Raw genomic sequence first — 24,043 nt, 5'->3', positions numbered from 1 at the left:
GATTTTATAAAATACTGAATGCTGAAATGGCCGCTGTAGTCTCCCAAATAGAGTTTATTTTTACATACAGGCATTCAGAATTTGGCTGTCTCATAGTCACTATCAATTCAGGGAAAGAAGCAAAGTTTGTCTCTGATCTTTTGCAATGTTTGGGCAACTGCAGAAACATTGCTATAGTTTAACTATATGAATTAGTTCCCACTTTTGTGTGAAGGGCTGCAACCTGTTACAGGTAGTGCTTGATTTACAAGCATAATTGGGACTATAACTTCCATCGCTAATGGTGCAGTCATTAAATGAGTTGCTACTTTTTTACTACAGTCATTAAGCAAATCACATGGTCATTAAGCAAACAAATCCATCTTCTCTCATTGACCAAGCTTGTTGGAAGCCAGCTGGAAAAGTCACAAAGGGCAATTATGTGTCTCTGGGACACTGCAACTGTTATAAATACATGCTTATTGCCAAGTGGCTAAATCATCATCACATGTCCGTGGGGTCATAAGTACAAGGGTTAACTGTAAGTCACTTTTTACAGTGCAGTGGTAACTTTGAGTGGTCCTTAAATAATTATAAGTTGAAGACTACCTATATGCTGTAACACCATCCTTATAAAATGGAGACTTTAGAACAATATTTGTCTCCCTTTGTAAGCATGGGGCATATATAGAATTTTGACAGCATGTGGTGGCTGTTTTCAGAAAATGGCTGAATATGGTTTATGAAAGGCAAAACCTCAAAATTGGGACATTCCTTGTGAGTGCTTGGAAACTCATATTCCCTTCTTAAGATCCTCATATTAATAAATACTGTTTAATAAAATATAAAGAGAATGTTAAAATAGTTAAAGCAGAAACCAGTATTTATCATTAAGTTCATGATACAAAAAAGTGCTTATATTAAATGAAACAATATTAAGTAAAATTTAAAACAAGGCACAGACGTATAACCTGTTTCACCTAGTGTGATATTTTTACAGCTGCTAATAGTTATAATTGAGAATTTTCAATAAGCCGGTTTGTATCAGTGATATGCAAAGTCCATCTGATCGAGGCTTTCAAAAACGATTTTTGATGTGGCAGGATATCAATTATTACTTGATATAGAGTAAGAAACATTGGTCTCTCAATGTCTCAGCATGGGAAGAAGCTAAACAGCTATAATCTGTTTGAATAGGACTGGAGTAAATTACAAGCAAAGACAAGGGTTTTAAGTATATATGGAGGATGATCTATATGGAGTCAATACGGTGATTTTAAGCTTTTATAAAAATTGAAATATGCCATTTTAATGTAAGAGAATGTGATGAGATTGGGGTAGTAATGATTGCAGCATTCTTGTTAAATTTCAGGCAGATTTCTTTTTTTCCTTCGTTTTTGCATAAAGCATTCTCATTACATATTTCTTAAAAGACTATTCTCTAAATCCATTTGGAATGATTGTCAGAGTTTGAGGCTGAACTATAGTATGAGATTAATTTATTGCCTTTGCCATAAATAAACCAGGCAAGGTCAACTAATGCATTTTACACATCATTGTTGCGTATATATTCAGGGTAGGACTAAGAGACAATGCAGTGGAGCAACGATAAAACTAAATCTCTTTCAATGCCCAAGTGTTCTATATTCCCCCAAAGGATGGGTATCTATTACAGTGTTCCAGGATATCTTTTGTTCATATTTATGAGTGAGTTTATAATCACGATGAAAAAAATTCTTGTAAAATCCTTTTCAATTATGTTTTGAAGTGGGCATTCCTAAAAGAGAATTTGATATAAAATAAATTTATGTTGTGAAATGTGTGAATAGCTTGATCTCTGAAAATGACTAATAACATAAAAATATACTAAAATTGCCCTAGAAAATTAGAAGAAAACATTAAATTGATTCCTCAAGTAAGAGAAGAACATTATAAAAATCAATGGCTGGCTCACAAGGCTATAAATATTTAATTGCAACTTTGAATGTTGCTGCTGCTTGACCTTTCATTATTACAAATGCATGTCAGTATTCAATGCTATGTCCTGTTCATTTTTCTTCCTATTTCTATTTGCATTTGTCCTATATCGTTACTTTGGTATTAATAAAAACAATGTGGTGTTAAGGCATAGGATTGGGAATAGGGAAACCCAGGTTCTCATCAGTTTTAAATCACTGAGCCTCATAGGGCTATTTACTTTCCATCAGCCCAACTTACCTCAGGGAGCTTTAAGCGTAGCACCTTGAGCTCCTGAATAAAAAATGGGATATAAATATATGTGCTTTTTCTATGTTCTAATTGTCTTTCTCTCTTTTTTTTTACTGTGAGAAACATGGTGAACGGAGACCAATTTAAGGCAAATTGTGCCCACTCCTGTGTGTGATTATAAAAGCAATAAAAATTATGGCTCTTTACATTGGAATGAGAACGTTAAGATGAAAAATTCAAAACTATTGTTTTGATACAGTATGCTGTAGTTGTACTTTTTACTGCCTGTGTTCTAACTTGATATGTACATTCTCTGATGTATATACATTTAAATAAATAGTTTTCTTCTACTCACACATCCCTCTCTGTTTTGCATTACAATGATTTGTGTTCAGGGAGAGTGGGTTTAAGTATAATGGTCCTATCTCCTCCATGTATAGAGGGTCAGTGTTTATTCACATGAAGGCAGATCCCCCGGAAAATTATTAGAAACTATCTAAAAGAACCTCCAAAAGTAAAATAAGGTTTCCACTATTGACAGCAATGGAGAAAAGAAGAGGAAAATAAACTGGATTTAATCCTCAAATTTCCCTACTATTTTGTTCTAAATATAATTACTTCACAAATCAGTGAACAATTAGGTTGAAGCACCATATCACCTTTCTTACCAGAATCCTTTTTGTTTTTAAGCCTCTGCATGGCAGGCCTTAAACATGGTTGAAATGCTGTCATTCCAAGGAAACATTTGCCTATTCTGCATATGTTGCCCAAACCTTAACAAATCTACTATCAATCTTCCTCCACACTAAACATCCTGGCTAGAAATGGGGTTCTGACAGTCACCTAAATAGGAATGCCTCTCTATATGGCAGAAATCCATTCATGATCAGATTCTCTGCAATTGTGGACAAGTATATTTTGGAACCATAAAATGCAGTATTTGAGGTGGACACAAAGAGTCCCACTGGAACGGAAGTAAAAGTTCAGTTTTAATGAGTTGGGAAGCAGAATATCTTTCATTTTTCTGAAGAAGAAGGAACCAGAAGATGAGCTTCTGCTTCTGCACATTCCAAATCCGTTTTAGATATGCCTCGTTTGTTCTTTTAGCTATGCTTCTTCCAAATAAAATACATAAAGCCATGGATCAAAAGTTCCTTTCTGCAGGAACAGGAGTTCTAACTGGAACCAGCATAGGCATGAAACCTTAATACATAACTACTGGCTTGAGAGCCACAAATATCTATCAACACATATGGAACCTTGTCAATCAAATCTTAAATTGGATCACTATTAACTATAACTTGAGATGGCTAGATGCCACCACTCTCCAATTACAGACTGTAGCCTGTAACTGTGTTCCTATAGATTAAGCACTGGATTCAACATTTCCCATATCAGATCAATTCAGATACATGCAAATAGGAAAGGATAAAAATGGACTTCCGGGAAAGTGAAAACTGGCAAACTGAAGATAACTGCAAAAAAAGTGCTGTAATGAAGAACTAGACTGACTCTTTGTAACTTCTCTCTGGACAAGGAGAGGATATGATTACCCACAAATGCTCCAGACAGTTGCTCCTCATGAGAATGCAAGTCAGAGATCTCCAGTGGGATTATTGTTCTCGGAGACAAGGGAATAGCTATTTTGCTCAAACTGCAGTCAGTGCATTGTACAGTATAAAAACAGCTGTTGATGCTTCAAAAACTTAAAATGAGAGGGAAAAGAATGTTTTTACTTGGTACTTAACTCGATCACAGCAAGGATGTCTAATAAGCCTCCTGCTGAAAAATATTCCAGAAGTGGCATGCCAAACAGGCTTTCTTCTCCTTATATTCAGCATTTGAAACAGCATCCACAAAATGGTTTTCTTGCATTGAACGTATATATGTAAATATGTGTAAATTTGATACCAAAAACAAGGTACATTTAATATAGAAATTGTTTTACGTTTTTAATATAGAAATTGTTTTACGTTTAATAAACCATACTGCTATATATATTGTTATCAATTCTAAAGAATCCTTTGAATAACTATAAGCACATCTGCTTATGATTTTAATTTATGCTCTTGATTTGGTAGCCTCCAATTCTGTTATTTTGTATCTTCTTTGTCAGTGGTTCTAAAGTCAATAGAAATAAAGGAGAAAGAAGCAACTTTGTATCATTTATTTCATTGTCACTGTGATAAAATCTGGGCTGTTTGTTTGGATCCATGTTAAAAAAAAGCATACTTTTTTTTAAAGAATTGTAAATATAAAGAGTTATTCAAAGTTATTAGAGGTGTTTTCTACATCTAAGAAAATCATAGCTAATTACTTACCTTTAACGTTTTATATACATATTAACATTTTTGAAAGAAATAGATAGTAACTGATATATAATTGGTAGAATTAAAGCAATTTCATAGTTTTAATGCAAATGTACTATTATTTCCAACTGCTAGCTCTATTTTTTGGCATGGCTTTTAATATGTCCTTTTTGTGTCTGATTTGTAGCACAACAATTTTGAATAACTACATATGTTTTCCTTACCCATACTAATACAAATATGTCAATAAAAGGATTGCAGTCAAATAGAACCAAGCTGAATAGTTTTTTAAAAAAAAAACTGATATATAAGTGCAGTATTAATTAAAGCATGATACCACTTATGATTGCAAAATACATTAAACTATTCTTAACTGAATTATAGTTTATTATTTCAGTTTCTAGTTCACACGGCATACTGAAATAGCAAACGACCATCCATACCATCTGGGTTCATACAACATGTAAAGCAAAATATGGTTGTTTGGCTTACAGGGTTAATGTAGCACACTAATACAGCATTAAATTAATATTTGTTTATCAGATCAAAAATGAAACTGGATCATAATAATATCTGCAAAATAATTATAATATGTATACTTTCTTGCTTGGGATAGGCCTATTTATGTTATTTTCCTATGCATTTGAGTTCAACATCAGAACAAATAAACAAAATTGGTTAACATATGATATAACAGAACCAGATTGCAATCTAATCTGTATAGACTGGAAGATTGGGTTGAATGGAACATGATGCTGTTCAATGGGAAGAAATGTAAATTACACTTAGAGGAAAAAAGCAAGGTGTACATACACAGAGAAAAATGACACAGAAGCACTAAATTGGAAAAAGACTTGTATTCACTGATAAGAAACTGAGCATGAGCTAGCAAGATGAAACTGCTACTAGTTTTAATGTCGTTCTGGGCTACTTTAGAAGAAGCACTATACTAAAACAGATGAAGTCCTTCTTCTTCTCTATTTTATCCTGATGTACAGTATGGTGTAGAATAACAGCTTGAGTATTGAATATGAATATGATACCATATTTTCATGATCTGTTCTGACAAGTTTGAACTGACTTGCAGAAAGGACTTAAAAATAAATCCTACGAAGACTGAAGGAACTTGAGTTATTCGTTCTGGAGAAAAGATGACTCATGAGAGATGTGATTTCTGTGTCAAGTGTACAGTATTAAAGAGTACCATAAGAAAAACAGTCAGGAACTATTTGCCATTGCCACAGAAACTAGGATCAGAAATAACAGACAAAATTGTGTAATTTATAAATACATAATGAAAGATTTCTTGATGGTAAGATGTATATAACAATGGAACAGTCTACCTATGGAGGTGTTTAAGAAAAAGCTGGACAGCTTTATTTTAATGATAATTTACTTAGTTTTTTAAAATAATAATAATAACTTTATTGTCATTGTACCTGTATACACAGTATACCCATACAACGAAATTCATTTAATACCCAAACCACCCAAACATCCACACACAGACCAAGTAATGCTGTCCAACAGTTCACTGATGGTGGCCCTTTAGTTCATTGTTGAGTACAATTATAGCACTTTTCCTGCATACCGCAGAGGGTTGAACTAAATGATCCTTGGGGTCACTTCCTTTTCCACAATTTTTGATTCAAACACTAAATTTACTAATCCCAGACTATAAATATTATGCAATAGTGAGTATCTATAAATGTTGTGACCCTGACTCCCAAGCCTGTCCTGACAGAGGAAGAGGACTCAGAAGGTGATGGGGAGGAATTGACAAGGCCTCCCTCTCCAAGACCCTCCTTTCTGGCAATGCCTCAGGTTCCATCTGAAGGCCAGGAGGAACAGCCTGGGATGTGCTGGGAGGAAGGCATATTGGAGCACCAATTGATAGGGAGCGAGGATGATGAATCCTGGCTTGATCCCAGGCAGCGTCGGAGGGAGAAGCGTGCGCAGCAACGGAAGAGGCGTGGGAAGGCCAGAGATTGAGCTGAGTCACGGAGTCACGCCCCACCAGGAATAAAAATGGGTGGGATTGCTCTTCAGGCTTTGTGATGGACAAAGTTAAACTCTGAAAGTCACATCGTGATCTCTGAAATTCGGCTTGGATATATTTTGGACTGAACATTGACTAAACTCTTGTCTCATGGATAATTTGTTGCTCCTGGAATGGACTGAAGATAAATCCTCTTCTGCTTTATGGGAGTGAAAACAGTCTTGGCAGGCATTCGGCAGTTTGCTGCCAAAACCTTGGTCTGCCAAGAATTCTAATCTGTTTACCTACTAAAATACTGGCAGGCATGCTTGGTATTACGTTTGCCTTTATGAGGAAGAGGGACAGACCATATAAATGTACAATTTTGCCTATCATCCCTTAAAACTGTTTCGGCTCAGTAGTTGAAATCAGTTAACAAATGACCTGTAATTCAATAAGCTACTAAAATTCCTATTTTTTTTTCTATTGGTCTTTTCTTATTCTATCCTTTTCGCTTAAAGCTATATGCTCACTAAATAGCACCTAAACATAGTATTGGAAACTGCTTTTTAAAAATTCTCAATATAATATCTCAATGCAATTACCTTGGAAGATAATTGCACCTTTGTGTAGTGGATCTTACAAGGAGATATGAAAACTTAGTGTATGTGCAGTATCATTCAGTGATGTATCTCGGGCTTCCCCCCCTCCATTTTTTCCTCAAATTATCTGCTGTGGAGGCTGTCACTCTCCAGTGCCAAATTTAAATTTCTAATTTAAAATTATGTTGAAAAGAGATTAGCAGAACTATAATCTAACATTCAGCTTTCCTTTCTGAAAAAACCACTGCAGACAGTTAAGTACTCTAAATAAGAATCAAATCAATGTTTTAATTTTAAAAAGGATAATTACAATAATATACAATACATAAAGAGAAAAAAATGAGGTTTTTTGAAGACAGCAAACAAAGTTAAAGTAGATAAAAATTACTCATATTCAATCACCTATGAATGTGTAAAAAGACTAGACACAATCCTGTCCTAACATGGGTCTTGGGCCCATATTGGGAGTATTTGTGTAGGGTTACTTAAAGCATTCTTTCTTCTCCTCCTTGAATAGATAGGTTGCAAAGAGCAGAACACATCTCTATTAGCATTCAGTCATTACTTGGGTAAGTGTTTCTTGTACTGCATGTTCTCTACTACTGGGTTGTGTCCAACTAATGGTTCTGAAAATTAAGCAAGAATTCAAAGTGCAGGTGCTCCATTTGTCATTCAACACATTCTGTTAATTATAAATAAAGTGACAATTTCATTCATTAAGATTTTCAAACATTTGATTACATTTTCTTGCAGCTATTTTACAGGTTACATTCTTGCTAATAACTGTTTTAATGAAGGATTATGCAATTCGGCTATGAATTTGTCATCTACAGTACACTAAGTTTATGATGTTTAGGATTAAAGTATCAATAAGACAGAATTATCTACAGAATTTTTAAAAAGTCTAATTTTTTTAAAAAGGGGTACCATTAATTGTTTAGGTCAGGATGTTGACAGGTATCAAGAAAAGTTCCTGGCAGTATCCCTGAAGAATGTTTTAAAAAGTATTAAAAAATAACAAGCCTTCTTAAAAAAATTATGTGAAGAGAAACCTACCAGGTAAGTTGCACAGTTTACTTTTCAATCCTAAACAAGTTGACAGCATCCCTTTCTATTACTTTCTTAATCTATTTTTGTACAAGCACAACAGCTGAAGTGCAAACATGGAGTTCCTGTCCATTTTACCCTTAATTTAGTTTGGAGGGAAGCAACTCTGTATGCACAAAAGCTATACTAACAGTGCTATTCTGCCAAGTTTAAAAGAAAATGTTCTACAGGAACTCTGCAGATACACTGCAGCATACTCTATGCTTGCAATATTCTAAGTTATTCAGGTTCCTTCCTTATTCAGAGATTTCAGATCTGTCTGAAAAACATAGACACATAATGTTCATTAAATTAGAACTGAACAATTTTTCACTATTTATCCATGGATAGCAAGACTAACAATACGTATACCAATGACAATGATTTCCCTTCAGACAAGCATTTTAATGATATTTCCCATTAGAGAAAAATAATAATTCAAAATAAAATAGATGTACTGTACATCCCAACCTGTTTCCATAAATAATAACTAATAAATTTTGTGAACACCAGGACCTGTGGAGGCTATAATAAATATTTCAAAAACCTAAAAGAATTTTAAAAAACCCCTACTTATCCAGTCCATTTAGCCTGACATAGCAGAGATTTCATAATCACTTGCTGATATTATGGGTTTTCCCATCATCCGCACATTCTTAGCATTAGTAATCCTTGCCATCATATACACTGGTTTATCAAAGTATCGCACAAGTGCTGGTTCAGTCAACAGGGAAGCCAAAAACTGCTCAAAGGTGATAGCCCAGTCTCTATCAATACTACTACTACTTCTTGGCAGAGAAGTTGGGTTGCTACTTCGTACCAAAACAGTGTCTTCACTGATGTCTTCACAGTGCAGCTTTTCCTCTTCATGAGAACCTGCGCTCAGGACAGAATATGAAGACATGGAGCTGTCATCTTTAGTATCATCATCAGAAATCAACATGGAAGAACCAGCTCCATTATCCCTAGGAGAAGAATCTTCCAGTTTAACATCCTCCATCTGTGAATTGTCACCACAAATATTCTCCTCTTCATCAAGAAAACCATTTTGAAAATGATCGTGTCGGTCAAGACGGTACTGCTGGCTCCCTTTCTTCTGAATCAGCACATTCTGAATAGTTTTGCTGGTATTCTCAGCCTCTTTTATAGATTGGACACTAAACAGTTTACCAACTTCACCAATCTCTAGAAGCAAACTTGTCACAGCTGCAGTTGCATGATAAAGATCCTGCTCATTTGGGTCTTCACTGAACATGTTATACATGGTCTTACACAGTTCAATAAATTGCTCCTAGATGTAAAAGATAAATATAATGCTTTGTTGATAAGCAGATGTTCATCCTATTCAAATCCAATTCTAAGAAGGGGCTCCCAGATGTTTTTCTTCCAACAGACTGACTAGACAACACCTGTCTAGTTTCAATAATGACATTGTGAAGAGTTCAATACCTCCGTAGTGAAAACTTACTTTGTAAGAGATTATTTCTTTATACATACACACACATATGCTTTTGATGAGTACTTGCTTCTAGATAATAATTAACAATAACCAGTGCAATCTTGCAAAGTTGTTTTAAAAAGATTTTTAACTATCTAGCATGCAATCCAATTCAAGCATACTGTTCTTGGGCACATGATAGGTATATAACACTTCAAAGTTCTCAACCTTTCATCTTTAATAAAGATATAAAAGATGTAGAAGAAAAAGGAATAATAAGCCCACTTTTCCCAGTGATAGAATATTTTACCTTTCCAGATAGTTTGCTTTGTTGCATCCCTCCCATTGCTGTGGCAATTTGTTTACCCAATTAAAAGTGAAATGTGTAGCTCCAAAATGTCCTAATCTTTAGGACATATGAGGCTATCCACTCATATGAGGCTTCCGGACAGGGCAAAATGAAAAAGTGAAGCTCCACTGATTAGAGGCTGCTCACCTCTAATACAGAGCATGAGAAGAATATCAAGGAAGTCCACTGTCCTACTTCCCCATTTTAATTTGGATATTCTACAACTGGAATTAAAGCTTTTAAAAATCTTTCAAGCTTTTAATCCCATCCCACGGTTAAACTATGTATATGCTTTACTGATATTAAATCCCATCATGCACATTTAGCATCATGCGTATGCTAATTTTGCATTTTTAAAAAGAACACTTACCTGATTTAGTTTAGGTAAGTCCTTTGCATTTTTGGCTTTGGGTTTATTCTCTTGACTCCAGATTTTAAGGCAATTTTTATTTTCTTGAGAATTCTTCTTTCCTATTACAATCAATTATCCAAAACACAGTACTATTTATCTGATTATGGTCCAAATACATTTCCCCTAATAACCATGATGTAAAGTTTTATTGTCATTGTACATAAATACACAGTATATCCATACAACGAAATTCACATAACCAAGCCCAACACACATGACAATCCCCAGACACACCCCCACCCACCAAAAATTCCTCATCCCTAAACCACCCAAGCATCTACACACAGACCAAGTTGGTCTGATGTTGATAAAGATAATAAACAGCATACCTTTTTCTGTTTTCAAACTCACATTAACAAATCCCTCTTCAGCTCCATGTTTGTTCCTTCCTTCTACAGCAACAACTAATAAAAGAATGAATATATAAGCACTCTTTTTTCAAAATGTGATGGTACAGTAGCCTAATTTACTAATTTATTAAGTAAAACTCAATTCCTGATGACTATGTAAACTTGACCTTCTAGGGTTCCTTATTTGCTATTGTTGTTTACAGCAATGTAATTGATCATTGCATCCTTTTCAATGCTTTTCAATTTCCCAAAGTATTCTAATGCCTGGAGATTTTTCGTGGTCCAAATAATAATCAGACCTGAGCCTGGTTTGCTTTCTCAAGATCAACCAAGGTTGATCTGTGCCAAATGCTGCAAACTAGGAAAGCTTGTATCTGGCAGGTTTTCCAAGACTAAATACTAAATCCATGTTTTAGGGAAGAATTCTAATAAAAAAATCTGAGAAAAGAAAAATCTTTGTGAGAAAGCATCAGCTAGAACTCTACAGTATATCGGAATTAAATACTAAAAGGAAAGAACTGATCTATTGATTGCCACCCCAAAGCCATCGCTAGTCTATAACAAACAATGGCTATTGAATTTTACTGTATCAATTGCAGAAGATGGAGCTGCACTTAGTATCTCCTACTATTGAATAGTTATAATTAATATTTCCAGGTTTACGTTTTTCCTCTACCTTAATTAATTAATAACTAGTTCTGTATAAACTATATTTTCAGCAATTTGGGAAAATACATTAGTAAGGAAGTGTGTTTGTTTTTGTACAATTATATTCGTATTTATGTTTATATACAATTTTATTAAACATGCTCAATATTTTAAACTTCTTTCAAAGTGACTACATGGAATATTGATCTTGACATGAACATTATTTTAATCTACCATTATCTTCTCAACAAAAACTCTCAATGAAAGAGCCAGCTTTGTCTAGTGGTTAAGGCACCAGGCTAGAAAGCAGGAGACTGAGTTCAAGTTCTGCCTTAGCCATGAAAGCCAGCTGGGTGACCTTGAGCCACTCTCTCTCAGCCCAGCCCACTTCACAGGGTTGTTGTGCAGAAAATAGGAGGAGGAAGGTGTGCTGGATATGTTTGCTGCCTTGAGTTATTTGTAAAAAATAATAAGGTAGGATTCAAATAAATAAATAAATACAAATATATTGATCCAATTTGTGATACTAATCTTTAGATCTATCATGAGCTACAGGTTTAGAAACAAATGTTATAAATTTTGTTGGTAAGCCATCTGTTTGTATGTGGAATTCACAAATTTTCTTACTGAATCTGTCATTGTAAGAATCTGATAATGCAACATTTAAAAGACATCTTATTAAAACTGTTGTTCTCCTCTCCGCAGACAAGCTAGCTATTTTTCCTTTTGAAGATAAGGGAGACTGTACAAAATTATCAATATGTTTAATCAGGAACAAGAAAACTAACACATCTTTCTACCCTGTGTACACTCTGGTGTAATGTCTTCAAAGAAGTACTGAGTTGCTTCAAATGCTGAATCTGGCTCTTCGGGATCAGAAGATGGATCTGTAGAAACAGGGATAAGAAATCATCAACAAATTTCATATTTTACACATGCATCCCCATATCTATCATTTATAGCTGGAATACTACCTAGGTAGTCCTCTGGTTACGATGGCAAGTGGAACCAGAATTTTCATCACCAAATGATGCGGTCGTAAAGCATATCATGTGACTGCATCGTTTAGCAATGGCAATCCCTACAGTTCCTCTTACCATCACCTAAAATGGTATAGGATTTCACATGAAAGGTATCATGTTAAGCTATCTGGAATTACCCCATGCTTACATACCTGGCAAAACATGCATTTTATAAAGTAGTTTCAGTTTCTCAGTAAGGTCTCCATGACATGCTGCACCTAGAAGAAATTGAGTCACTGTAGTAATCCTAAATATATTCATCAACTAAGTGTCATTAATTTAACATAACATAACATATGCTCTTCTGAAACAATTAGTATCATTGATACTTGCTTCTAGATAGTTGAACCTGTTAGACTTACTACCCCTGTGCAAAATTCCTAGTACAGCTTTTAAGAACCTTTAATCATGGATCTAGAGTAACTAATAACATTAACAATATTTTATCTCACAGTAACAAAGGCCTATCTGTAAACCTTTGATCTTATGGAAAAATAAGATATATTGGATCAACTGGCAGCATATATAGTACTGTAAGCAAGTTCAGCTGATTACATGTCCCTTTAAAATAGTTAAAGAGGCATTGCTATATATACCAACTCAAATATAGATTAATTCTGGGATTTGAGGTCCATTTCAATATTTTCTTGTCTTTAATTGAATTCTGTCTTCACAAAGAATAAATTTTAGACTGTCTGTACAGATATATTCAGTGCTGATTTTAAATGAATTGTGCAATCAAAGCCAAAACAATAGTTATTGACTCGCATCTATATAGCATCTAATCTCAGAAAGGGGGATGTATTTCTACTAATAGATTAGAAATAGGAGGATTTGAAGGATTTGAAGAATGTTAACTACCTATGGCAAAAAATAATAATAATCACAGACACATTTCATAATGCAAATCTTCCTCATGAATGATTGCATGCCAGACAATAATTTTATAGTTAATGGTCACTTCCGGTTTGCTGTTTGTCGCTGCCAGACGTTCCTTTGGGATCGTCAGCTTTCATCGCCTGTCAGAGCCGCCTTCACAACGGAATGGCGGCTCGAAAAAACTCCGTTTCCATGAGGAAACGGAGATAGAGCCGGCAGGGGTGGGTAGAACTCTCTGCGGAGTCCCAAAAGTTTTTCCTTTACTTTTGGGACGGAGCGGATGAGATGCCCCGTATCCCCAGCCGCTGCTCCGGGCTTTGGGAGACCTCTGCTGATGCAGAGCCAGGCGTCAAAAGCAAGCCTGCAAATTTAACAGACTACTCAAAGAAAATGTGAGCTGGACCTGTAACACTGAACCGCAAGTATTTTACTGATTTTTTTAAAAAATTACTTAAGAGAGAGGAGGAAAAGAAAGAAGGAAAAAAAGCCTTTTAAAATGGCATCGGCTGGAGGAGAGGCTGAAAGGGAAAGTCCTTCCGTTTTCTATTACCACAATGTAGCGGAATAAATACCACTGGCTACATTTGTAGACAAAACTTCGCTCCTGTGTCTTTTTCTCTTTTTCTTCCCTTGGAGACTTGATATTGTTGTTGATTGGAAAGAAGTCCTTTTTTTTTCTTTCTTGCTTTTTTTTTAACAAAGCCTGCCTGGGCGGAAACATGGCACTGAGACTCATAAAGTCAGATAAACAAGAAGGGGGGGGGAATTCCCCCACCAATAACTTAAAGGAACAAGTCTTAATTCTTCAGTCTCAGAAACCTGATTTTAATATAATAGAATTTTTTATAGAGGAGATTGAAAGAAGGGAGGAGATTGTGAATCAGCAACTTGAAAAATTTAAGCAGGAAATTAAAGAATTGGTGAAATCCAAGTTTGATTCTTTGGAGAAAAAATTCTCAAAAGTGGCTAATGGTTTTACAGAATTTATGATACAGTTGGACACAAATACTAATGTACTAGAGTCTAAAATGGAAGAAATTCAAGATAAATTGGACAATAGAATTCAAAAAATTGAAAATGATTTGACAAACACTCAGGATAATAGCTTAGAAGAAAAACCTAAAATGGATGCTGATCAAAAGTATGGTAATGCAGAAAATCTGCAACAGAAGATTGAAAAAGAGATTTTAATGGTACAATATAATTTCACAGAATATGCGATAAGATTAAGAGGTTTGCAGGAAAATAATAGAGATGATTTAAGGAAAATATCTTCTGAATTTCTAGCTGGGATTCTAAAGGTTCAACCTGATGAAGTGTTTTGTAGGATTGACAGAGTTTATCGAATTAACTCCTGGATTGCCAAGCAAAGGCAATTGCCTAGAGATGTGGTGATTTATTTTACAGATAAAGAAATTAGGAATAATATCGTGCAAAATTCCTTCAATTCTAATTTGCAATTGTATGGAAGAAAGATTTGGATTTACAAGGAACTCCCACCTAAGATATTGATGGAAAGGAAGAAATTTGGTTTTCTGGTGAATGAGTTAAAAAAGAGAAATATCCCATTCAGGTGGGACGCCCCAGTTGGTATTATATTTAGATACCAAGGAGAAAGATATCAGTTAAATACTGTTGAAAGAGCGGAAGAATTTTATCAAAATAGGTTGAAAATGAACTTAACATCTTCAGGTATAATACAGGATAAGCAGAAGGAGCCGGAAATAAAGGTAAAATATCGAATTACAGAGAGTGTACCAGATGAATTGCCTTTGGATTTATTGGATACCCCAGCTGGACTATCTACAAATTTGAGAGAAGTGGCATCTAACCTTAATGTGATGACTTATTAAGGCAAGGATAAGCACGGAAACCAATTAGGGGATATACAAGGGATAAAAAAGAAACATGAGATACAAAAACAAAACCAACAAGACCAATCTACAAAGCAGAATAAAAACCGACCAGATGATACACAATTTGTAGAAAGGAAACCAGGATGGAAACCAAACCCACAAAAAGAAAAGAAAAAAAGAAATAGGTGGCATAAAAATAGAAATTTCTAAATTAGGCAACAGTGAAGCCAGTGACTTTAAAATATGAATGATTATGTGTAAACACACAAGAGGCGACGTATTGGTTAATATCATCCTGAGGATTGTGGCAGATCTCTGCATGGCCGTAATCTGGGGATGTGAAACGAGCCTTAAACTGATAGATTTGAATTATCCATTTGGAATTTCTTTTTGTGTTGATAAACATATTATATTATCTTGAATCACAAGGCAAGAGAATTATGCTGGGGCATGCAGAAGATCGGGTTGTTACCCACTACGATGATGGGAATTAATAATCCTGATGAAACCCACAATTATTACTATATGGAATATAATTATAATGTCACTCCGGTGGTTGTTTTTACTTTTATACATATAAGAAGATATTTACTACTGATGGGGGCAGATATGATTGAAGATCCTGAATAAACTGTTGCACCAGCAAGCTATGTTACCCGATTATGGATGTTGGTTCTACCAATCCAGTGGAAAGACCTCAAAGAAGATACTATATGGATTATAAATTTAAAGTCATTGTCTTTTCTTTTTTTTTGATTTAGATATAATGGAAAATATAGACATATATTTTTAAGTAGTGTGGGCAGTGAATCAAAGATATTAAGAAATGTTGTGTATGGTAATTTTGCATGATAGTGGGTGAATAAGCTAGTTAGTAGATTGATTAGTCTAAGAAAAGGGATTTTTAACTGATATATTTAGGGGAGTGGAGGAAATGGATAGAGTGGAATAAATGTTAAACTAGATTTTATGGGGAAGGCCACTTTGAAATGTTATAGTAATATATATAGAAGATTAAATGTTAAAGTAGGACTTATCGTATAGTTTTAAAGTGGAGAAGTTATTCTATAATGTCATAGTATAATGTCTTTTTTTTTTTCCTTTCTTTTCTCTTTTCTGAAATGTATGGATAAAGGGGGATGTTATAACATTAATAATATTTTTAGTAAGTAAAGGTCAATATCTAGAGGAGGGAGTAAGTAAGCTGTTATGAATTAGGTTTTTTTTTTTTGTTATGAAGAAGTCACAGGGGGGGATGGGTGGGGAGGGGGGGTTAGGGAGGGGGAGGGAGAGGGGAAAAAAAAGGGGGAAAAATTTGTATTTGAAAACTTTTTTCAATAAAATAATTTTATAGTTAATGGTGATAAAAAAAGAGCCAAATGCCATTAGATAAGCAGTTTTGTTCTTACTAAGTCCAGAGACAAATTCCCGGAAATTAATTAAGGAATCGCCGTTTTCATCCAGCAATCGGAACAAGCGTGCAGCTAGAACATCAGAATGAGTTCCACATGCCCAAGGAAAGAGAAGAGTAAACATCCCTTTGAACTGCTCAAAGTCTATGCGGTACTGTTCCAAATAAGGCAAGCTTGGATCATGACGGTCAGTAGCATTGCTGGTGCCTCCCCAGTAGCAGCTAGTGAGATGTTCTGCCTGATAGAAAAATAAGGTATGTGAAATTATTATAATCTCTATAATTATTTCAGCAGCACCTTCTCCCATCACAGTTTATGAAGCTTAAAAACATCTTAATATAAAAATGTTTTTCATATTGCCTGGTATTAGAATTGTTATAAGCAAGTTCTAGTTACACTATTAATTCACTCAGTGTCACAGTTCTTGGAAGTAAATATAGACACAGAAATAGAATAAAACTCCATCCAGAAATGTTTCTACCTACATATTTCTACCATCACAGGCCTTTCTGTTATTAAGTTCCAAAACTGTTGTCCTCCTATTCATTGACTGGTGTCACTTCATACACCTGGAACAAGGTGTAATCTAGAAGCCCAAGTTACACAGCACTAAAATGTTAGTCTGGAATGGAAAGATCCAAGTTCAAATTCCCATCTGAGTATGGAACTCACTGGATTACTTTGCACCTGTTACTATCCCTTAGCCTAGTTGATCTCACAGGGATGTTACTATGAATATACTCTGAAAGAAAGTTCATTGTACGTTTATTTATTTTATTTATTTAAGAAAATTTATATGGCCACCCAGCTCACTCTCAGTAATCACAGATGGCTTAAAAAATGTTGCCTAGAAAGCCTAGAGGAATAATAGTTTATACATGTAAACAACAAAATATCTGTTTCTGGTTATAGATTGTATTTATATCTGCCTTTTTAAACAGACAGAGAAAATTGCCATTTGTCTCAGATATATTATTGTTTGAGATTTACTATAGTACATGATTTAAAAGAAAGTTGAATCTCCAAGTCCAGTGAGTATTCTGGATACAATTTAATCTGTAACTTCAAATCTGGTTTTACAGCAAGTGTGCAGCTATGATAATTTTTCAGGGTGAAAACAATTAATTGGGATCCCTGTGTTTTATTGATTATGATCACAAAAAGATTGTCTACATAACAACAGTTACATTTGTTATCCTGATAAGCATTTCACTCATTTTAAAGTGTAATTTAAATACCATATCCTTGTACATTAAAGGGAAATGAAAACGTTCTGCTTTTTAAATTAAACATTTTCTCACTAGCACATTTTGGTCTCTTTAAATTAGTTTAGAAACTATTAAATTGAGAAGTAGTACTTAGTAAGAAAAAGGAAGTGTGGTATCTGCTATAAATAACATAGATACAAGACAGTTATTTGAAGGTTACCTTGAAAAGGGCATAAAGTTCTTCCAGCTCATCTATTGTAAATGAAGTTTCAGTTACTATGGTTCGTACCTTCAAAATATGAAAAGGGGAAACTTTAAACACATGTACTTATCTTTAATATTTAAATTCAAAGAACAAAACTCCCAAGAACTTACCACATTTCGTTTAGTAGTATCTTCTAGTGTTTGAATGACCTTTAACCTTTGTTTGAATCTCATTTGTTCAATCAAATCTGCTCTAATGGTGCCAAATTTCTAATAGGAAAAAAATTACATTCATTCTTCCTGCAAAATTTAAGATACAAAATACACTAAAAGACAATTTCACTTAGACATTGCCTAAATAAAGTATCTAAGATGTGACTAAAGGTATGACTAAATGTAAAATCAGGGGTTACATCTTCCTTTTTTAAATAGCAAATTAAAATATATATTCTGATGTGCCAGAAAAATAATCATATAAAGAGAAAAGGACAGGAAATTTTAGTGGCAATACTAAGGTCATATATCTAAGACAAAATTAATTAGGCAGAATTTCAATATATTTTAAACATTTCAGTCCTAAAAGCGTTTAGATTCTAGATGCATATCCCAGAGATCACAACTTCATAAATTTGTAGCAGGGACAGAGTGGGGGAGGATAGATAGGTAGGTAGGTAGGTAGGTAGGTAGGTAGGTAGGTAAGTAGATAGATAGATAGATAGATAGATAGATAGATAGATAGATAGATAGATACATAGATAGATCTTGTCTACTTCTTTTCTTCAGCTAGAAAAGGAGTGGAGCAAGGATACAAGAGGTCAGTATTTCAAGGTCATTCTGTTGCAAGTGCAAAAATCTCTACCAAAAGTACAGATTAGGCAGTGGATCTCTTTAACCCTCTACTATGTCTTCTAAATGAGTGAATAAGAGACCACAAAAAGCCACAAAAATATACACTGCAATATTATTATTATTGCTATTGTTCTTCCATAAGGATAAGATATGGAAGGAGGAAGATACGCAGAGGAGGTTCACAATTCACTTTTAGATGTAAATCTATCACATATTTAAAGCCACTAATGCATAGATTACATACGTACTAAATATAGTTAGAAAATAATTAGCCTTATATGTGCTCATCTGTGCTATTGTGCCTTTTTAGTATCATGGAAACTCAACTTCCATTGAAATGATCATACACGGATAATCCTCATTGGTGTTGCCCTTCTATTTATGTATCAATTGAGACAAGCCAGTTGTCAGAGAGCCAATTTGGTGTATTGGTTAAGGCACCAGGCTAAAAAGCAGCAAGCTCAAGTCCTGTTTTATCATGAAAGCCAACTGGGTGACTTTGGACAGTCACTCTCAGTCCAACCCATTAATGGGGTGGTTGTTGTGAGGAAAATAGGTGAAGGAAGATATGTTGGATATGTTCACCGCCCTGTTATTTGTAAAAATAATAATGATGGGATATAAATAAATAAATAAGTAAATAAATAAATAAAAAAACCCTGCAATCATTTGCAATGCAATCCTATATTCAAGAATGCATGCCATTAATTTCAACAGTGATTTCATCCAGATAAAGGAATTTAGTATCTGTATACTACTAAAACTCTCCTTTTTGTTTGTCTGTTTGAAATCTTCCATTAACCCAAACAACGCATCATAATACACAAATTTTTGAATTAAAGTACCTCAAATCTGCCAACTTAAAAGAATCCATACAAAATCTGGGTACATTATTCCCACATAATTGAAATTTTAAGGATCTTTACAGCAGTTGTATTTTCAAAGCTGTGGCTACTGCAGCATTGGCACAGCTAAGTAATAGTGATTTTTCAACACTCTCTGCCAGCTGCCTACAAAAAAGCAATGGGAAAGCCAACAGGGAACTAGAACTCATTTCAACTACCTCTGCTTTTTCCCTCACCCATGGTCAGTTTGTTTATATCTTCAGGTAAGGAAATACCTCTTAAAGGTTATGGATTGTCTATGTATAATTCAAAAGTAATTCCTGTTCTTTCTGTGTTGAACAGCTTTCCCAACTTCATTTCCATGTGTTGGAAACACAGAATAGGTCTCAGAATTCCTAGCCAGATTAGATAACAACAATGACATTCCAACACATCTTGGAGGACAAAGGATTAGGGAGGAGGGAGTTAGAATCTGACAAATCATTTGCTTGGTGGGTGTATTTTTTCCTACTTATGTTTAATTACCAATATGTTCATGAAATTACCTCATAGGAAGTTCTGATGAGCCTAAATATATCTACTTCAGGATAAGGCCCTATGTCATCACTCAGTAGTGAATGAAGATGAGGAATTGGCGGCAATGTGCTGTCTTTGTTGGTCACGCTGTCTAAATACCTACAGGTGGCAAGAAATAATTATATAAACAATAATATACCACATTTTAATTCAAATGTAAAAGTACATGATATTCCACTTCCAATTTCTCATACATTTATTCACACAGGCATACTGCAAAAAGTTGAAAATACATTAGAGTATTTTAAAATGTTTTTCATTTTAAAGGTTTCACAAAAGTCACTGTATTTATTCTTGTACCAGTTCTATAAAATGAGCATTATTACTACAGTATTACCTTTATAATACACATTATGGTTGCACCTGAATGATGTTTGAATGCTATGATGGAAGGAGGTAGTGAAGAGGAGGAGAAAAACGTAAAGCAAGGAAAAATGTAAAGTAAGAAAAATGGGCAAAGTAAGGAAGGTACATGTATACCAATCACGCTGTTTTCTTTTGTGGTAAACATTATACGCAGTGGAGAAACAGAACAAGTAATTGTAGACTGAAGAATTTAAAATGAACGAACAATAAAAAGTACTACAGTTAATTATAAACCCAACTCTACCTCCTTCCTATTTTCTTCATTAACTTTCTTTCTTATTTCATTTTTACTAATATATTCTTCTTATATAACCAGCCACTTCAGTATACTTTGTATTAGTCAAACACTAGTTCATTTTTGATTCTATTCCTTCCTACCACATATTACTTAACTATTAACTCATTCCCATCACATGAAGCTTACTTTTCTGTTTCCCTTAATCTATACCACTCTTGCTGCCATTTAACAAAGTAAACAAAAAAAAATTTGGTCCGTCATTTTGCCTATTTTGACAAATGTTCATTCCAAACCACATGCTATTTGCTAATATTCTATCAACACTTAAATATCTTAACATTTCTGTATTCATGTCTGCATCTTTAATTAGCCTTTTACCATTAACATACAAGTTGTTCACTCCAACTTGTCACTGTCAATTGCAATTACTTTGGTCGCTGATATATTTATTTTCAAATCAATATTCTAGCTTCACTTATTCTCTCAATTCTTTAAATAAATAATCACATCAATTAGGCTTTTATATTTGTTTTCATTCCTTTGTCATATTTAAATTATATATTCAGAACAAACAGGACTTCTTCTATGCAGTCCCTACTCATCATTCATTCTTGGATTTCCAAAAGACCTAGTTACTTTTATGCAGTCTCTCATCTTCTTCCCATCTATTATGTCATCAAGCAGTGTTCACCAATTTCATTCAGATCTATTATATTTTCCTTCCTCTTCATTTGTAAAACAAATGCGTATCTATTTTTCTTTGTCACTTCATGCTCATTTAATCCTCTTGTATTTCAAATCACAGTCTTCCATATGCCATGGTCAATATGGGCTACAAATACAGGCTTCCATCAACTATCATGGATTTGTTCAACCAAAGCTTTCTCCAACACTTTGTAAACAGACAGAGAAAGTGCCTTTGTCATATCTAACCACAACATTCCCTGCTAACAATAAGGACAGTAGCAGTTAGTTTGAGCTGATTTGGGCCAGGTTGGTAATAACAGGCCAATTTTACTCTAAGTATGTCTAATCTACACGAAGGGATTTCCCTGCAAGCTAAATATTGTTGCCAGTATTCTATCATTTTGGAAATATATGCAGTGTATTGACACGTACTCGTGGTTCAAGAAACAAAATATCAACAAATGCTTTATTTTTAGACAGTCACATGAAAAGTCAGTGCTGAAGCTTTTAAAACATTTAAATAGCTTTCTGGTTTAAACCATTCCAGAGTGATGCACAGATAGCTGAAACTTGAGACAGTGATAGGTGCCTATGTGTGATTAAATCTTCTACTAAATACAACAGAAGCCACAATTGTTCAAAAAGATAAAGAAAGACATAGTTTACTCATTTGAAGGAGGTATATTTGAGTTCTGCTCTGCATGTATGAAATCCCAGGAATTTTTTCTTCTAAAACCTCTAGCCAAAAGGCTGGGCAAGACTTCGCTTTGGGCATTACTTGCAGCCACTAAGGACAATGCCGCACTAAAGGAATTACTTAGCTCTATAGAAACTGCCTCTTATAATTAAATCAAGTTACAAAAGAATAAAAGAAAACAAACACTCAAATAAAGTGGCTAGCAGAGACTAATTAGTAAGAAAGGACATTAAAAACCAAAAGGTTCCACTTAAGAGCTAAGAGCTAAACTGTGTTATATGAAAAGCTTCTGGCAATGCAAAATTACTAATTTGAAGGAGGGGGGAAGTGACTTGCTCTGAATGTAATTGAATGGAAGGAAAATCTGCAATTAGAGTACTTACCTTCCCAACACAGTCATAGCTTCACCATCATCTTTACAGTTCAGCAACTTCTCTACATTTGCATCTAGCACAGCTAGTGCTAATTGGAATATCACCTTTATACCCTCATAGAAGAAACAATCTACCACCACTACAGCACTTTCAAAAGGCATTACACTGAGGAAGAGCGTGAGGAACCATGAAAGAGAGATGGTTGAGATGACTCCCAAATCCTGCATGCAGTCATAGAGTTGTGGGATATAATCCCGAGCTAATTCTTCAAACACACCTTGATCCACCAGAGCACCTGTAAGGCATAATCAAGTATTTGTTAAGCGAAACTGGAGTCAACAGAATATGTATTTCACGCCCATCCAAGAAAACAAAAGTAGAAGCATTTTCCAGTTAATGCATGTTGAATTGGACTGAGGTGGTCCACTTACGGTAGGTGTTTTGAATTTCGTCTGCCATCTGCCTCAGTCAACATGACCAATGGGAACAATTCAGAGGTGGGTTTCAGCAGGTTCTGACCAGTTCTGGAGAACCGGTAGCGGAAATTTTGAGTAGTTTGGAGAACCAGTAGTAAAAATTCTGACTGGCCCCACCCCCATCTATTCTCTGCCTCCCAAATCCCAGCTGATCGGGAGGAAATGGGGATTTTACAGTAACCTTCCCCTGCTATGCCCACCAAGTCACGTCCACCAAGCCATGCCACCCCAAGCCATGCCCACAGAACTGGTAGTAAAAAAATGTGAAACCCACTAATGGAACAATTGTGAAAACTATTCTAGCCCAAATCATCTTGTGGACAAGAGGTTGTCTTCCTATAAACTACACTATTTTCTCATTCAGAAAACAGGCCTTTTAAAAAACATGCATTAACTTGCTATCTGATTTGCATAACTGTAAATAAAAAAATACTGTTATTATTAATTAATTAATTAATAACTATTTAAATAATTATTTTCCAATTTAAGTAACCAGGCAATCACCACAACTTTAGCAATATCTGCAGTTTATAAAAAACATGGATTTATTTTACACACTAGAAACAAAATACATGTACCTTATATTTGGCTGTGATATGAAATAAGAAAGCAAAAAAATGTAACAGATCACTACGTACTTAACTAGCTCTAGTATTATTCCATATCAATGGATTCAAGCATCCAAACCTGCAGCTCAAATTTAACTTTTTGATAGTTTTAAATAATTTCTCAAATATTAGTTCTATTAACATACCAACAACTCTTGTGTTGTAGTAATCTGGCAGCATGCGCTCACATAAAGCCACCAACAGCCAAAATGCTTCCTCTTCCTTTGCATACAAAAGCAGGACTGACGTAACAATATTCATGGCCTAAAAAATAATTAAGACACAGTGTTATCTAATTTGATACATTTTTTAACAGATTCTGTCTAGCAACAGACATGAGGAGCAACTTGCTATGACTTAAGATTGCAAAAAAATATTTCCCATGAG

General features: G+C 34.6%; 1 protein-coding gene across 2 annotated transcripts in view; it reads right to left on the bottom strand.

Annotated features, from left to right (window-relative positions):
• Positions 1–7,335: 7,335 nt before the first annotated feature.
• The window catches only part of TBC1D9 (TBC1 domain family member 9), a 54,913-nt gene continuing 38,205 nt past the window's right edge, over positions 7,336–24,043 (bottom strand). Inside the window, exons 11-21 of one of the 2 annotated variants that reach the window (XM_034442964.3) lie at positions 23,803–23,920; positions 22,582–22,867; positions 20,180–20,309; positions 18,112–18,210; positions 17,957–18,025; positions 16,526–16,766; positions 12,534–12,599; positions 12,148–12,246; positions 10,691–10,765; positions 10,320–10,420; positions 7,336–9,453 (exon numbers count right to left, since the gene is read on the bottom strand). In XM_034442964.3, coding sequence (XP_034298855.2) covers positions 8,749–9,453; positions 10,320–10,420; positions 10,691–10,765; positions 12,148–12,246; positions 12,534–12,599; positions 16,526–16,766; positions 17,957–18,025; positions 18,112–18,210; positions 20,180–20,309; positions 22,582–22,867; positions 23,803–23,920 — 1,989 coding nt within the window. In that variant the 3' untranslated portion in view covers positions 7,336–8,748. The remainder of the gene's footprint in view (positions 9,454–10,319; positions 10,421–10,690; positions 10,766–12,147; positions 12,247–12,533; positions 12,600–16,525; positions 16,767–17,956; positions 18,026–18,111; positions 18,211–20,179; positions 20,310–22,581; positions 22,868–23,802; positions 23,921–24,043) is intronic. The other variant, XM_034442965.3, reaches the window with a different exon arrangement.

Source organism: Pantherophis guttatus, chromosome 8 (genome assembly GCF_059756535.1).
Source record: "Pantherophis guttatus breed Tessera chromosome 8, ASM5975653v1, whole genome shotgun sequence".
NCBI classification, from domain to species: Eukaryota; Metazoa; Chordata; class Lepidosauria; order Squamata; family Colubridae; genus Pantherophis; species Pantherophis guttatus.
This window is presented reverse-complemented; position numbering and strand designations above follow the sequence as displayed.